This window comes from Prenolepis imparis, unplaced genomic scaffold (genome assembly GCF_030444845.1).
Source record: "Prenolepis imparis isolate NDT839.2.m4 unplaced genomic scaffold, iyPreImpa1.0 SCAF_6, whole genome shotgun sequence".
Classification (NCBI taxonomy): domain Eukaryota; kingdom Metazoa; phylum Arthropoda; class Insecta; order Hymenoptera; family Formicidae; genus Prenolepis; species Prenolepis imparis.
Window position 1 is genome coordinate 12,276,747 of NW_028141164.1, and position 15,195 is coordinate 12,291,941.

The window sequence follows — 15,195 nt, forward strand, 5'->3', positions numbered from 1 at the left end:
CTCGGATATTTGGGGCAAATTACTCCGCGGCGGGACGCGTTTAGAATGTATGTATCTACTGATCGATTTATTGGTAAGGACTTTGGGAACGTAATTGATGGAAAGGCGTGTCGCGTCGTTACGACGAGCGTGCAAACGGAAAGGCAATGAAATTGGTATATTTAAGAGCGAAGCGACCTTCATGCATCGTTCTCTCTTTTTCTCATTAAATAAAAAATATAAGGAATTTTTTTTTAGAAAATTTAAAAAATATAAAAATAGTAGAAAATATTGTACAGTTGAAAAGTGAATTTCTGTTTAAAAGAAAAGAAAAAAAAAAAAACAGTGAATTTGGTAAGAAATCTGTGCAGCATAGAGGTGCAATTTTTAGCAAATGGGTAGCCCGTAGAAGTTGTTTCGAAAATCTACTTTTGCACTTTTACATCGAGAGAGAGAAAGAGAGAAAGAACATCCTATGTGTGGTTTTAGATAGAGCTGATATAAAAACGATATTTATATAGCACACGATGTTCCATCGACTGTTACGTGTAAAGGCTTCCGTGGTCTCCCCGGAGTGTAGCATGCACATCTAAGGGGTTGGGTTTATTTCTGATTAGCATGAGTGCCGCAACGCTCCTTTATCAGCTTTTTAAGGTCAACGGAAAGCGGTCAATTAAAAAATTATGGTTGCGCGCAAAATCGCCGTGTATTATATGCGGAATATGTACAGAAGAGAGTCCAGAGGCAAATAAAATAGATTTTAGTATGACGGTATAAATATAGATACCTTTTGTGTTCGTTAGCGATGTTATTTTAAATTAATTTTCTTTTTCATCAGTTTATTTATTTATTTTCCATGATTGTTTTCGTACGTGTGTATGTGTATATATTATATGTTTCGCGATAAAGATTAACCTTGCAGATCACGCAGTGACGTCTAAAATATTCTCACCATTAATCCATGTGCGATATACATACATACGTATATTTCCGCGTTTGAGGGTCATCTATTTCTCGATAGAATGACATAATGTCATTCCGTTTCCTGCGATAGTATCCGTAACACGTGTAATCGAGTTATATTTGTAACAGTGTCTGTACATAACCATTATCTTTTGACAATGTACCTTCCATCTAATTTATTTTACTTTTTATTACTAACGACAGAATATAATCGATAAATTTTATAATTGATTAAAATAATCATTAATTATATACGTGAATTGTATTAATTTGATAATTTTAATAAAGGTAATTTTGATGATATTTTCCTTTTTGACAGTTAAAATTAATAATACAATTTCTTTATTAAGTCATACTTTCAGAAATAATTGTCTCCAATTTTGCTAATATTAATCGATTACGTCGAATCAATCATAAAACAATTATAAAATATAGTTCAATGATGTAACTTGATTAAATACGTCTTCTTTTTTAGTGGCTTAAATTAATAATACAATTTTTCTTTATCAAGTTATAATTTTATAATCGTCTCCAATTTCGCTAATATTAATCGATTACGTCAAATCATTCGTAAGACAATTATAAAATATACAATAGTTTAATGATATATTGTAATTTGATTAAATACGTGACTCTTTTTCGCGAAGGTACACTCGAGTTAATATATTTTTAAATTAATTATAATAATCTTTAATTATACATGAATTAATTTGATAATTTCAATGAAGATAATTTAAAAAGAATTTTTTTTAACAGTTTAAATTAATAGTACAATTTTTTTTATATCAAAAGTTATATTTTCAGAAATGATTATCTCCAATTTCGCTAATATTATTTGACTACGTCAAATCAATTTTATAGGACAATTATAAAACATATTTCAATGATATATTGTTATTTCGTTAAATATGCGTGATTTTCTTTCTTTCACGAAAATACACTTGGATTAATTTTTTAATTGATTAAAATAATCTTCAATTATATATACATGAATTACATTAATTTGATTTTAATGAATTTTATTGAATTTAATTTTAATGAAGCGCTAATCTTAATAATACTTTCTTTTTCAACGGTTTAAATTAAAAATCCATATTTTTATCAGGTCATACTTTCAGAAATAATTGTCTCCAATTTTGCTAATATTATTCGACTACGTCAAATCAATTAGAGAACAATTATGAAACAAATGATATTCTGTAATTTGATTAAATATCCGCGATTCTCTTTCTCTCTCGCAAAGATACACTCAAGTCAATAAATTTTTCAATTGATTAAAATAATCTTTAATTATATATAAATTACATTAATTTGATAATTAAAAAAAATAAAGGTAATCTTAATAATATTTTAATAAAAGTAATCTTAATTAATTTTCTAACTGTTTAAATTAATAATACATTCTTTTTATATCAAGTCATATTTTCAGAAATAATTGTCTCCAATTTAGCTAATTTTAATCGACTATTTGTCAAATTAATTATAGGACAATTAGAAGACATATTTTAATGATGTACTGTAATTTAATTAAATATGCGTGATTCTCTCTCACGAAAATACACTCGGGTCAATCAAGTTTTTTAATTGATTAAAATAATTTTTAATTATACACGAATTACGTTAATTTGATAATTTTAATGAAGATAATCTTAATAATTCTTTTTTAATAGTTTAAATAAATAATATACAAAAATTTTTTAAAATCAAATCATACTTTCAGAAATAAAATTGCTTTCAATTGTGCTAATTTTCATTTTTTTAATCAAATCACGTCAAATCAATCAGACAATTAAACCTAGTTTAATGGACGTGGTGTAATTTGATTAAATACGCGATTCTCTCTCGCTAAAAGATACACTTGGGTCCCGGAAGACGAGGAATCCATGAGGCTGGAAGGTCCACGGCCGGTGTTACCACCTATACCTCCTCCCCCCATTTCGATGACGGTGATGCAAGGACCGCAGGCTCCGAAGACGAAGCACGTGAGCTTCGCGAGATCGCACACGCTCACGTCGTTCGAAGTCCCGAGGAACAGAAGCCCACCGAGGCCGCATAATCCGGAACGTCTCATAGACTCGCAGCCGACAATGCAGAATACTATACTGCCCTCGTCCTTGCCCTTAACGCACCCCTATCCTGGCATCGAGCCACGTGTCCTCGTACTTGGTAAGTCTTGTACGCCACTTCTTGCTATCGTATCGCATAATACGATCGCGCAAAGTTTCTCGCGCGCACACATACGCATATATAAATTCTAATACACACGCAAAGAAAATGCGAAATATAAATATATATACGATCTGAAACGCTTGAATTGCGCGGTTGAAAAATAAGATTAATTTTATTGGAATTTAATATAGCGAGATAATCCGTGTGGCGCGCGCGTGGCGACCCTGCACGAGCTGCTTTTGATCCCAAGCCAAATATCACAGATGAAGCTGGGAAAGTAGTTGAGGCTATTTATCCAGTGGCCGGCAAAGTTCGTTATAAGCTAGATTAACGCTCGGGAAATTACGACCTCGGAGAGGAGACAAAATGGAATATAAGGATGACATGCGAAATAAATTTGTATAAAATTATTTGTAAAAATAGGATAGCCAACTATTTCTAGATTCTAGAAAATTCTAGATTTTAATTATTTTTCTCTATTCCCTTAACAAACTTGAAGTTAATTTTGATGAGATTTGTAAAAATTCTTTATATTCTTGCAAATTGATATTAAAATGGGGGATAGTCAACTATCGCTGAAAATTCCATATTTTAACAGTTCTTCTCTATTACCTTAAGAAAAAAGAGTTAATTTTATATCGCGAAATTTAATATTGTATACAATTTCATTTGTATACAAATTCTTAAATTATTATTAAAAAAGATTTAATTTAAATTATTATTAAAAAAAAATAGCCCCAACTATCGCTGAAAAATCAAAATTTTAATAATTTTTCTCTATTGTTTTAATAAACTTGAAGAGTTTAATTTTATACCACAAAATTTGATGATACATTTGTACAGATTTTTTATATTCTTATGAATTGATATTAAAATGGAAGAGCCAACTGTATCTAAATTCTATTTAATAATTCTTCTCTAAAACCCGAACCTTGAAGATTTAATTTTATATCGTGAAATTTGATGAAAACATTTGTATAGATCCTTTATATAAATAGATAAATAGATATATTAATATTAAAAAAGGATAGCCAGCTATGGCTAAATTCTAGATCTTAATATTTTTTCTCTATTGCCTTAACAAACTTGAAGAGCTAATTTTATATCGCGAAATCTGATGAAGACATTTGTTTACAAATTCCTTATATTCCTTATGAATTGATATTAAAATAGGAGATAGCCAACTATTGTTAATTTCTTCACTATTACTTTAAAAACCCTGAAGAGTTCACTTTTACATCGCGAAATCTGATGAAGACTTATATTCAGATCCTTTATATTCCTCTAAATTGATATTAAAATAGTGCATTATTTTTTTTCTCGATTCAAAAGACAGCTCGATCGATTTGCGGGGCTATCTTTGTTCCAGAGAAACCGCCTAAACGCGGTGCCATGAAGACCCAGGCGACGCAGACGGAGATCCCGGCGATGTTTCGCGTGCTCCCGGTGACCCTGAGTCCCAGGACGATCCACCGTGTCAAGATGGTTTCGCAGGGCGCCCAAACAAATGGTTATTTCAACGGGAGAAAATTGACGAAAAGCTACTCGGAAGCCGGACAATTGGGGACCCCGCTCGGCGGCGGCCAGGTAGGCGCGCCGGCGAAAGAAGAGACCGAGCACGAACCGCTTCACAGGACACAAAGCGAGGAACCGCCGAGGTCACCCTTTCTCGTTTCAATGACGCCGCCGCTGCCGATTCCCACCTCCACCGCCACCGTCCTTATTGAAGAATCCTTGCCGAATGGAGACCTTGTTCCTGCCGGAATTGTGAGTATTTTTTCCCTCACATTTTTTTCATATTTTAAGAGAGGTTTTTGCCAGCAAAAATTTAGATGACACTCTCTGAATCATCTCTAGAAGAAGATGAGGTGACATATATCTAAGTATATTTTTAATAAGATGGACAAGTGGTTTTATTTTTTATTTGTTTATTTATATTCTTGAGATATTGAGTCGTTTTAGCGGAGATAAAACCTTAGGGTAGTATATATTTTTAAGAAAAACAATCTAGGATATTAAAACGATATATTCGCATTTTTATTTATAAGTCTTTAATTTTTAAAAACAAGAGATTTTTTAACATGTCATTAGACAGATGATTTCTACGTCATACATATATTTATACATGTTTACAGTTTAAAGATGACGTAAAAGTGATATTTTAAAATTCATACGTCAATATATATTAAACCTATTAAACATTACCTTAAATAATTTGCAAAAGATATTTTCTTTTTTATCTAACAATAAAATAAAAATAAACAAAATATATACTTTGTGATAATTTAGATGAAGATATAATAAAGCAATTACTTTATCTAAGTTATTATCTATCTATTTTTATCCATAGCAGAAAAAAAACACGGCTATCGATTTAATATTTATCGTTAAAATGTGACAGATAGAAAATTAAAATAAATCGAAAAGGCTCTGGTATATAAATACAAATTCAGGTATAAAAGGGGCTAGCAAGAGCCAGGGACATATATTAGGAGCAACAAAATTATTTTTAAATTCCTCTATATTTATTTCGATAAGTATATTTAAAATTTAGGAATTGAAAAATAATTTTGTTGCATTTAATCTTCCGTCAGCAAACTGGGTCAAGTTCACCCCATATAATTCAAATATTCAAAAAAACTCTAGATTATTTGTTAATATCTCTATTACAATATCCCATAGATTTTAGAGCCAAATATTAAACCAAATTGTTTATACGAAGCGAAATTTAAAATTTGGAAAAAATGAAAATTTACTTGTGCCTTAAAAGACCCTTTTACCTGGATTTGTGGATAAAAAATTGTTACGACACATGTGTGAGGGGAAAACGTGCGGAAAGGCAATTTCATCGGTAATTCCGTGTCGGTTTCAGTCTCGGGAGCATCGTCGCAAATCCTTCGATATAGACGATCAGGAGATCTTTATAAATTTCAAACCGGCACCGGTGTCGCCGGACGCGCGTGCGCTCCTCAGCCGGATCTCCGAGCCTACGCGTAGATTTCTACCCCTCCAGAAGACCTTCTCCGACGGCGAGATTCGTATCGAGAGGCGCGAGCTCATCGGCGAGAGCAGCGAGCCGAGTTATCCTCACACCTGCAGGAGGAATCAGCAGGACTCTGTCTGGGGGAGAGCTGTCAGAACGCCCGTCCAATTTTCCTCGACGCCCGAGGATCTGTCCTTGTTACGAAGCCTCTCGCCCCCCAGTGATCATCACGAAGAGGTAACGAAAGAAGAAACCTGCTTCGTGCGAGTTGAAGCATCTTTTAGTAAAATTAAAAGATGGATAAATACGCAGATTTTTATTTAAAAAAAAAAAAAAAAAATACTCCTAGGAGTTCCATGAGAATCTGATACGTCGGGGTCTCTTCCGAAAGAGAAGCGTATCGCTCGAGGACGGAGTGCAAGGTCTGTCGTCGGACGACTTTATGCTGCCAAGGTCACTTCCTACTTCGCCCACTTCGCCAACTGCAGCAGCAAGTATGTTACGTGATTCTTTATTCTATTAGTAGAAGGATTAATTTCGATTTTATTAATTTTATTAATATAATTTCGGATTAATTTAATTTTATTAAACTATCAGACGAGGAAATTTATCTCTTAATAATAAAAATCCTTGCTAGATCATTAGTAATGTAAGAGACGGATATCTGATTAACATCGCGTATTAAATTAGGATGTCGAAGAATTCTCTGATCTTTCAGATTCATTTAAAATTCTAGTTAAAACAAAAATATTTATAGATGCAGCTTTTTAAATTAAGTTTCTTTATTGCATGCGCTTTCTAATGTTTTCTATTCATATAATTGCAAAGAAAAATAAACATCAGGATTACTAATTTATTTAAATATTAGTAAAAAAAATGAACAATTTTTTATAAAACTTACATAAGACCTTGATATTAAAAAGAGATCGTCAATAAAAAAAAAATCACATGACATTTTAATAAAAACTTAAATATTGGAAAGATACGTCAGACATATATTTTTTAAGTAAATACTATTGAAAATATTTAATACAAGGCCTTAAAAAAAATAGTCTTAAATCCTTTAAATACTAAACACAGTCTGTTTCTAATTTAATAATAAATACATTTTTTTCTATTTTGAAAAATTAAAATAATAGCCAATCAGCTGATTATCGATCTCTTGCAATTATAAGAGTAAAATTATCAAGGACACAATTTTGAAAAAAAATTCCTCGTGTCTCGATAAAATTCCATTCCCCGGATTTTTCGAGGTAGAAAAAAATCCTCGGTTTTTCCAGAAAGTGACCCCCTATTTTTTTTTCAGCGACACATAGGATCTCGCAGACTCCGAAGGACGATTCGATACCGAGCTGCGCTCTATTGCACGCGGCGATCTGTCCACCTGTCTTCAGCACCGGAACCGGAATCGCCGGCGCCGGCATCATCGGCCAGGCGACATCGCCGTTCGCGTCCAGCGACTCGCTGACCAATGACGTCACCAGGGACCACAGCGACGGGATATGGAACGAGTCGCAGGCGACGGTTCTCCAAGCCGACTCGTTAGCTTTATTAACGCCGTCCTCGAGAAGGAGGCACCTCCTGCTGCTTCAGCATCAGCAACGCTCCTCGATGGACACCGAGGCCCTCGACGTCGAAGACGAGATAGAGCCTTGTCCGCCGAGTCCTAGAATACGCCTGGAACCGGCCACCCCGATACAACCTCTTACACCAAGGTAAGCAACATCGAGTTAATTTTTTTTTTTTTTTTTTCGGAAGAGTCTTGTGATTGAGAGAGTAGTTATCAAGTCGCGAAGCAAAATGTCGAAAATTCCGATTGGAAGATGTTAGATGAGATTTTCGTATCGGCGTATCTGTATATTGCTTTATTTATAGAAGATACTTTTTGCAGACACCATTACAGAATACAAGATCTGTTACCGGTACAGTTTCAACAATTTTACTACAATGATGTATCCGCAACAGCACATTTTTATGCCTACGATATGTAAGATTATAAAGTACTTTGACCCGATACTTATATAGTAGTACTCCCCCCATTTTGAGTATCTTCTGACAAATCTTTGCAACATTTCTTGTCTTATCTTTAGATGTCTTTGAGAAACAAAACAGCTTAAATTTTGTCAATTATATCGAAAATCTGAAAATAGGCTGGAGATAATTTATATCCACATCTGCCTTTGTTTTCTACAATCATGCTAGAAATTCGATATAATTGATAGAATTAAATAAATAGTTTGATAGTTAGAAGTGGCTTTATCCTAAAAAAAAAAATAGAATTCCTGATACGTTTCATTAAATTTTAACAATTAACACTCAAAGCGTTAAAAATAAAAAGAAAAATTTTTTAAATTTTTTGATCGAAAGATTGATTTCTTTTTTTTCCAAATTTATATGTGCATTAATTTTTTCGCTACTTTTTTATTGGAAATTCTAACTTTTGATCAAATTCTTGAGAAATTTTATCAAAAAGTATTATAGTTTATCGATTTCGATTAAATTAAAATTACGAGAATGTAAAATTGGCACATTTTTTAGATTTTTTATCTCTTACAAATTTATTTCTTATACTTTGATCAAACATTAATTAACTTAATTGGCAATTAATTCAACTGGGGTGGATCTGCCTATAGAAGAGTTTTTAAATAATTTTTAACTATATAATCCAAATTAATCTTAATGTAATCTTTCTTTTCTTGCATTAAACGATAAAAACTTAATGATTCTATCCATATTAATAAAATAATATTAATGAGATATAAATATCATTTAATAGATTAATCGCCGATTAAGTTAATTAGCGTTTTATCAAAGCGGATCTTAATCACCACAACTCGTTTCGAGACGTATCAGAAATCGATATTTTTTCATGTCCTTCCATGTACAAGTATATAAATATTAAGATGAGAGAGACCATCCTGGAAAATATTCCACGAGATATTTTATATATTTTATGTCAGGAGATAAAAACATAGAAATATAAAATATAAAGTATCTCGTAAAATATTTGCTTTTCTACGTTTTAATAATTTTATATGGAATAAAAAAAAAAAGAATCGATTTATACGAGAAATATACGATTCCCCTTAAATAAAAATGAGCAAAGCACTTGTCTCCCGTCATTGTAGAAAACTTGGCAGCGAGATATTCTGCTCTCTTTATAAAGAACAACGAGAAATCTTAAAACTCCAAAAGAGACAAGTAATTCGCTATATCTAATAATAATTTTCGAGACAACATCGATTGTAACATGATACACATACTCTGTATATACGCCCACCCTTCTCTGTTTATCTTGATTTATATATAGCTCATATGCTTTGATCATCACAATTTTTTATTATTTCGTAAAACAGTTGAGTTATAATCTCACCCCATAATAATCATCCCAGAATCGTACGCGTAACAAATATCTTTTTTAAAGATCTTTTTAACAACGAAGAGAGCTCGATCCTCTTGTTTCCTCCTCCGCAAAAGAGAATAACGTCATTATTATTACACATAATTTCTTCCTCCAGTAATGCTTCATCAGAGCATTAATTGTATATATTATCTCTCCCTCTACATTAAAGTCGAAATACTGCTTTCCTCCCTCTTAATAGGATCTGCGCATTAAAAAAAAAAATCTCCGCCTTCTCTCCCCTTCAGTCTCGAGTCGTCTATTTCCGCGAGCAACGGCCGGCCCAGGAGCGGATTACGTCGCGCGAGTCCAGGTCCGCCCTTATCTCAGCCCCAGTCGCAGTCGTCGAGCGAGTTCGGCTTAAGCCTGGCGAGGACCGACTCGGGCGGACGCACCAACACCGATCTCTCCGAGACCTCCGAGGATTACGTCACTGCCAATACTTCTACGGAAACTGGGACCACCACTGGCACGTCCGCCACGACCAGCTCCTGGTCGAGGCCGCCGCAGACGTCCAGCGCCGCGGCTTCGGCGGCTTCCGCCCCCGCCTCGACCACCGCGACCGCCGCCGAGGGCAGCTCCTTCGAGAGCGCCAGCTCGATCTACAGCCTGGCCAGGAGCGAGGTGAGCCTTCTTTCATAAACATATATTCTTCCCTGAGAAGTTAAACTTCTTCAAAGGGGAGGTGAAAATTAGGTTTTTATTTTTTTTCTTAAAGTTTGGACAAGAGTTAAAAAGTAAAATTTGGTGGACATTTTCTAGAAAAAAGGATATTTATTTATATTTTTTTAATTCTTCCGTATCGCGTTATATGGCGAGCGAGGTGAGCCTGCTTCATCATCTTCTGCAGGGTGATTCTAAATAAGTGCGAAGAATTTTGAGAGATGATTCTTTTGTCAAAAATTAAGGGGCGTCTTTCATAAACATATATTCCTCCCTCAGAAGTTAAACTTCTTCAAAAGGGAGGTGGAAATTAGGTTTTTATTTTTTTTCTTAAAGTTTAGACAAGTTTAAAAAAAAAAGGAAATTTGGTGAACATTTTCTACTAGTAAAAAGGATATTTATTAATATTTTTTTATTCTCTCGTATCGTTATATAGGGATGAAACTAGCAATTCCTATTCAATTTTTTATTAGAACTTTTTAATGGGTCGGAATGTGGTCATCTAAAAATATGCGTAAGAAAGGTTTGATTCCTTTAAAAACTTTTTTATTTATTTCATTTTTTTCGTAAACTAAATTTGCAAAAAAAAATTAAAATATATTATCATAAACAGCACAGTGGTAAATGATATAGATTACGAAAAGTTGAATTTTAGAATAAAAAAAGCAAGCAAGACAAAATTAGAGTAAATGTTGGAAAAAATGGAAGAAAACAAAATTTGGGAGAAAATACAAATCTAATTTTCACCTCTCTCTTTGAAAGAATGTAATTCCTCAGGAAGGGATATAGACGTATATATTTATATAAATAAAAGACCCTCCTTTAATTTTCGACAAAGAATTATCTCCTAGAATTTTTTGCGTTTATTTAGAATCACTCTGTATATTCGATCTGATCGTTATTCGGATATTACACCGTTTTGGGATGAATCTATAAAATATTTAATCTTTTTATTCCTTGCAATTTACTTCGATTTTTCTTAGCAAATTTAATTTTTTTTTCTTTTAGAAGTTGTAGAAACGAACGTTCGATTTAAGCACGTGTAGTGTTCTCAATTTTTATCGTTGATCTAAATTTACATTTATTGATTGTCCCTAAGTTAATTGGCTTAAATTAACCTTCCTATCGATGCATAATTTTTCACATTTTCATCACTATATGAGTACCAGTTTTGCATATATGTATAAAGAGATAACTTGCAATTTTCTTCGATTTTCTTAGCAAATTTAATTTTCTTGTAGAAATTGTACGAACGTTCGATTTTAGATCTTGTAATTTTCTCAATTTATATCGTTAATCTAAATTTACATTTATTTATTGTCTCTTGGTTAATTGGCTTAAAATTCTGTCAATGTATGATTTTTCACCTTTCCATCAATCTATAAATACCTGGATACTAACCGCGTATTTTTGACACATATTTTATATTATATATCTTAGAAAGTTTCCGAATACACACAAAGACATCCTTTGCATTTTTTTTCGGGCGGAGAAAAGTTTCACTTTTTTAACATTTGCTTTGGATATCCGGGTACCTGTTCATTGACAGAAGGATAAATCGGGCTACAGGATCTATATGCATTCTTAAAAGAAATTCTGATGGATACATTGTACTTTTTCGTCATCAGGCCGTCGTCGAGGAACCGTGTAGTCCGCCGCCGATTTTAGAGGAAGCGGAAATCGCGTTCGGATTAGAACTACCTCCGCCGTCGATGAGGTCCAGCAGCAGCAGCAGCTCGGGTAGCTACGATCTAAAGGACGCGATGGCGGATCCGAATAACGATCTCGTGCAGGTCGCTTCACCCAGCGGCCATGTTTCAGAAACCGAATTAGATCGCGATGTAAGTCGAGATTGATGGAAAAATTACAGAAACTATGTATTCTTGCAAATTTACGAAAAATCCAAATGCCAAATAATAGTAGATAAAATATAAAAGAGAACAGAACATAAAAGAGAGAAAGATAAGTCGCGGTAAATTATTTTCCAGACAGAATAGATTTGTTAAAAAAATTATTATTTTAAAAAAAAGTCTATAGAATAATAAAAAATATTTAATTTATTATATTTTTCCCTTTCATATAGGAGGGTCACCGATCGTCGTCCGGAGGCTACGCCGAGTCGCCGCCCGACGTTCGCATGTGGAGCGAAGAGGAGCGTCGTCGGAGGAAGAAGACCTTCAGCCTGGACTTCCTCGGGACCGCGTCGAACAACGTCGAGCTGGAGCACAGCGTGGAGCCGACGTATCCGGAGAACGTCGAGGTCAGTCCGACGCCGAGTCACCGTCATCGATCCCGGAGCAAGCCAACCGCTCGAAGTCCCCATCGAAATAACAGAAAGCGAGACGCGATGCAACAGTCGGCGCAGCAACAGCAGCAGCAGCAGCAGCAGCAACAACAGCAGCAGCAGCAGCAGCAACAGCAGGCGCTCAGCAGAAGTCCTCAGAAGGAGGAGTGGAGGGTCGAGCAAGTCGAGGATGGTGCTCACGCGCCGACGTCCGATGATTCCAGCTGCAGTCATCATTACCACATGCATCACCACCATCATCATCATATGCATCGGGATACCGCGGAGAGCGGAAGGACGCATCGACGGACCAGGGAAAGCCCGAGGAGGAAGACGAGCGGTTACCTCTCTACCAGAAGACGTAGCAATGAGGTAGACATTCGTTTTATTTATTTGATATTATTGAGAAGAAGAAAAAGAGAGAAGTTTACTGTATATTTTACGATTTATTCTCTCTATTTGATCTCTTACTTATTTGTACGATGAATCAAAGAGCTTCGAAGAAGATAAATGTTGAACAATAATAAAAACGTATTTTTCTAGCATTTCAATTTTATTAAAGGATATTATATAACAGACTAGTGAATCAAAAATTGAATGTTTTGTAAATAAATAAGATATTTTATATTATTTTTTTATGTTGAGCGATTTTTAATAAATTTTTAATGAAATAATTTTTTAATTTAATAATATTAAATAATATTTTAACAATAATTAAATTTTAAATTAAACAAATTTAATATTTTATTATTAAATATATATTAAAAATATACCTGTCAATTTGTTCGAATAAAAATGTTGCACGACGTAAAAAAGTATCCTTATATTTTTCGATTTTCTAAGCCGCCATAATTCCTCAATGAATTATTAAAGAAAAAAATATTGAATTAATAATTAACTTAATTAATTAATTAATTAAATTAAATTATTGAATTATTATTATTAAATTGCTGGTATAAATTGTTTAACGAAATCCCGTTTCAGGATAAGAACGCGGCGTTGACGGGCAGCCTGCCGCGAAGGAAGTCCCGCCTCGCGGACGACATAGTTTGCGCGACTCGTCTGAGTCCGGGTCGTTATCAGCGAAGTCCGGGACACAACGGTCAGCGAGCGATCGTCGTGGAAGCGCAGAGCCCGGAGACGAGGCTGAAGGCCCTGTCCGCGGAATCCTTGAGATCCGTCAGCCCCGGCAGCGACAGCGTCTTCTACAGCGAGAGCGCCGATCAGACCCTCAGCTCCGCAGCGGCCGCCGCCGCTTTGGACGCCGCGCACTGTCACCATTGCGGCAGAGAGGTGATATATTATTATACTTATCGTTGGCATATCATTTCGTTCGTCTCTCCCGCACACATCGACCCTTCTGTCAACGCGTCCGTTAATATTGTTTTTTCTGTCCCTTTACAGTTTACCGGTTAATCGTGCGTCTTGTAATTCTTTTAATTGCTAATATGTTTTTATGAATTTCGAGGGGTGTCTCACTCATCAAAAATTTGTATTGCGAATTACCGAGAATTCTAAATAATTCCATGTAATGCGCCGTATAATGCTAAGTAATGCGACGAAATGCGTGTAATTATGTTGATTCTCTTTTTTAAATAAAATACAATATTTAAATATTAGTACTGCTTAATTTAGTTAGAGAAATGTAATTAGAATGATTATAAAAAGAAATGTTAAGAAAAATAAATTTATGAGATATTATTGTAAATCATATAGTGCCAATGTATTATGTAAGAAATTTAAAATTAATATTTTTAAAAAATTAATATTGCAATTATTTAGTTGAAACACACCTAAATTAAACTATTATATTATAATAAAGATATAGCGAAAAGTTACGTGTTCCCAATTATAAGTTTAAAAAAATGTCTTGTTTTAAACTTCGTGATTAAAAAATTCAGGAATTTTTAAAAATCAACTTAAAAAAATTTCTTTTATACAAACTTAAACATAGACAAAATACAAATAAAATTAGATTAGATCTGAACAAATTAAATATCAAATATTAATGATTTCATAAATTATAATATTTAGTAAAATATATATTAAAAAAACGTAATAACAACATCATCATTTTTACTTTTTATTATTGTTTTATGCTTGTAAATTAATGCGAAGTAATGCGTATAATTCCAGAAAAAAATGTAATACATGTATTGCAACAGTGAGACACCCCTCGGTACCCGGGTACCATCTGCGTCTTTTCGACACGATTTCTTTATAACAGCTCTGATGGGCGTCGAATATTTTTTTATATATTGTTATATTGGAGGAGATTTCCGAATATAGAGATCCTTTGTACTTTTTGGGGGGCGGAGAAAAATTCCGATACATTTTTGACATTTAAAATTGCTTTGGGTATCCCTTCGTTGACAGAAGGGTTAAACCTTTGCTCTCATAATCTCTTAGAGTGCGTGACTGTTTCGTGAATCTGTTTTAAAAAATTGTTTTCACACAATTTATAATTGTGCTTTTGTCGACAGACGTAATAATTAATAAAATGCAATTATAAGAATAATATCGGATTAGCGGATACGGCTTTGAGAGGAGATTTTGTGCGCAAAGGGTTAACAGGGTTTGGTGACATTTCTATCATATCCATTTACGATCTCATTCATTATTCCACGAAAATACTTTTTTAGTAATTCTATTTTTTTTTTAATTAGGAAAATAGGCGTAGAATGCATCTAATTTTTCTGCAGCTTTATTGTAGCTTTAAATTAGACTTCATTGCGAGTAAAAAATTGCGAATTA

The 15,195-nt window shown here is 33.8% G+C and overlaps 1 protein-coding gene across 5 annotated transcripts in view; it reads left to right on the forward strand.

Annotated features, from left to right (window-relative positions):
• Positions 1 to 15,195, forward strand: part of LOC145937753 (gamma-2-syntrophin) — a 35,361-nt gene that overhangs the window by 8,271 nt on the left and 11,895 nt on the right. For 3 of the 5 annotated variants that reach the window (XM_083041074.1, XM_083041070.1, XM_083041073.1), the window contains 10 exons: positions 2,795 to 3,108; positions 4,481 to 4,878; positions 5,984 to 6,331; positions 6,444 to 6,588; positions 7,401 to 7,809; positions 7,986 to 8,081; positions 9,743 to 10,118; positions 11,786 to 11,998; positions 12,241 to 12,813; positions 13,426 to 13,734. In XM_083041074.1, coding sequence (XP_082897200.1) covers positions 2,795 to 3,108; positions 4,481 to 4,878; positions 5,984 to 6,331; positions 6,444 to 6,588; positions 7,401 to 7,809; positions 7,986 to 8,081; positions 9,743 to 10,118; positions 11,786 to 11,998; positions 12,241 to 12,813; positions 13,426 to 13,734 — 3,181 coding nt within the window. The remainder of the gene's footprint in view (positions 1 to 2,794; positions 3,109 to 4,480; positions 4,879 to 5,983; positions 6,332 to 6,443; positions 6,589 to 7,400; positions 7,810 to 7,985; positions 8,082 to 9,742; positions 10,119 to 11,785; positions 11,999 to 12,240; positions 12,814 to 13,425; positions 13,735 to 15,195) is intronic. The other 2 variants (XM_083041071.1, XM_083041072.1) reach the window with 2 other exon arrangements.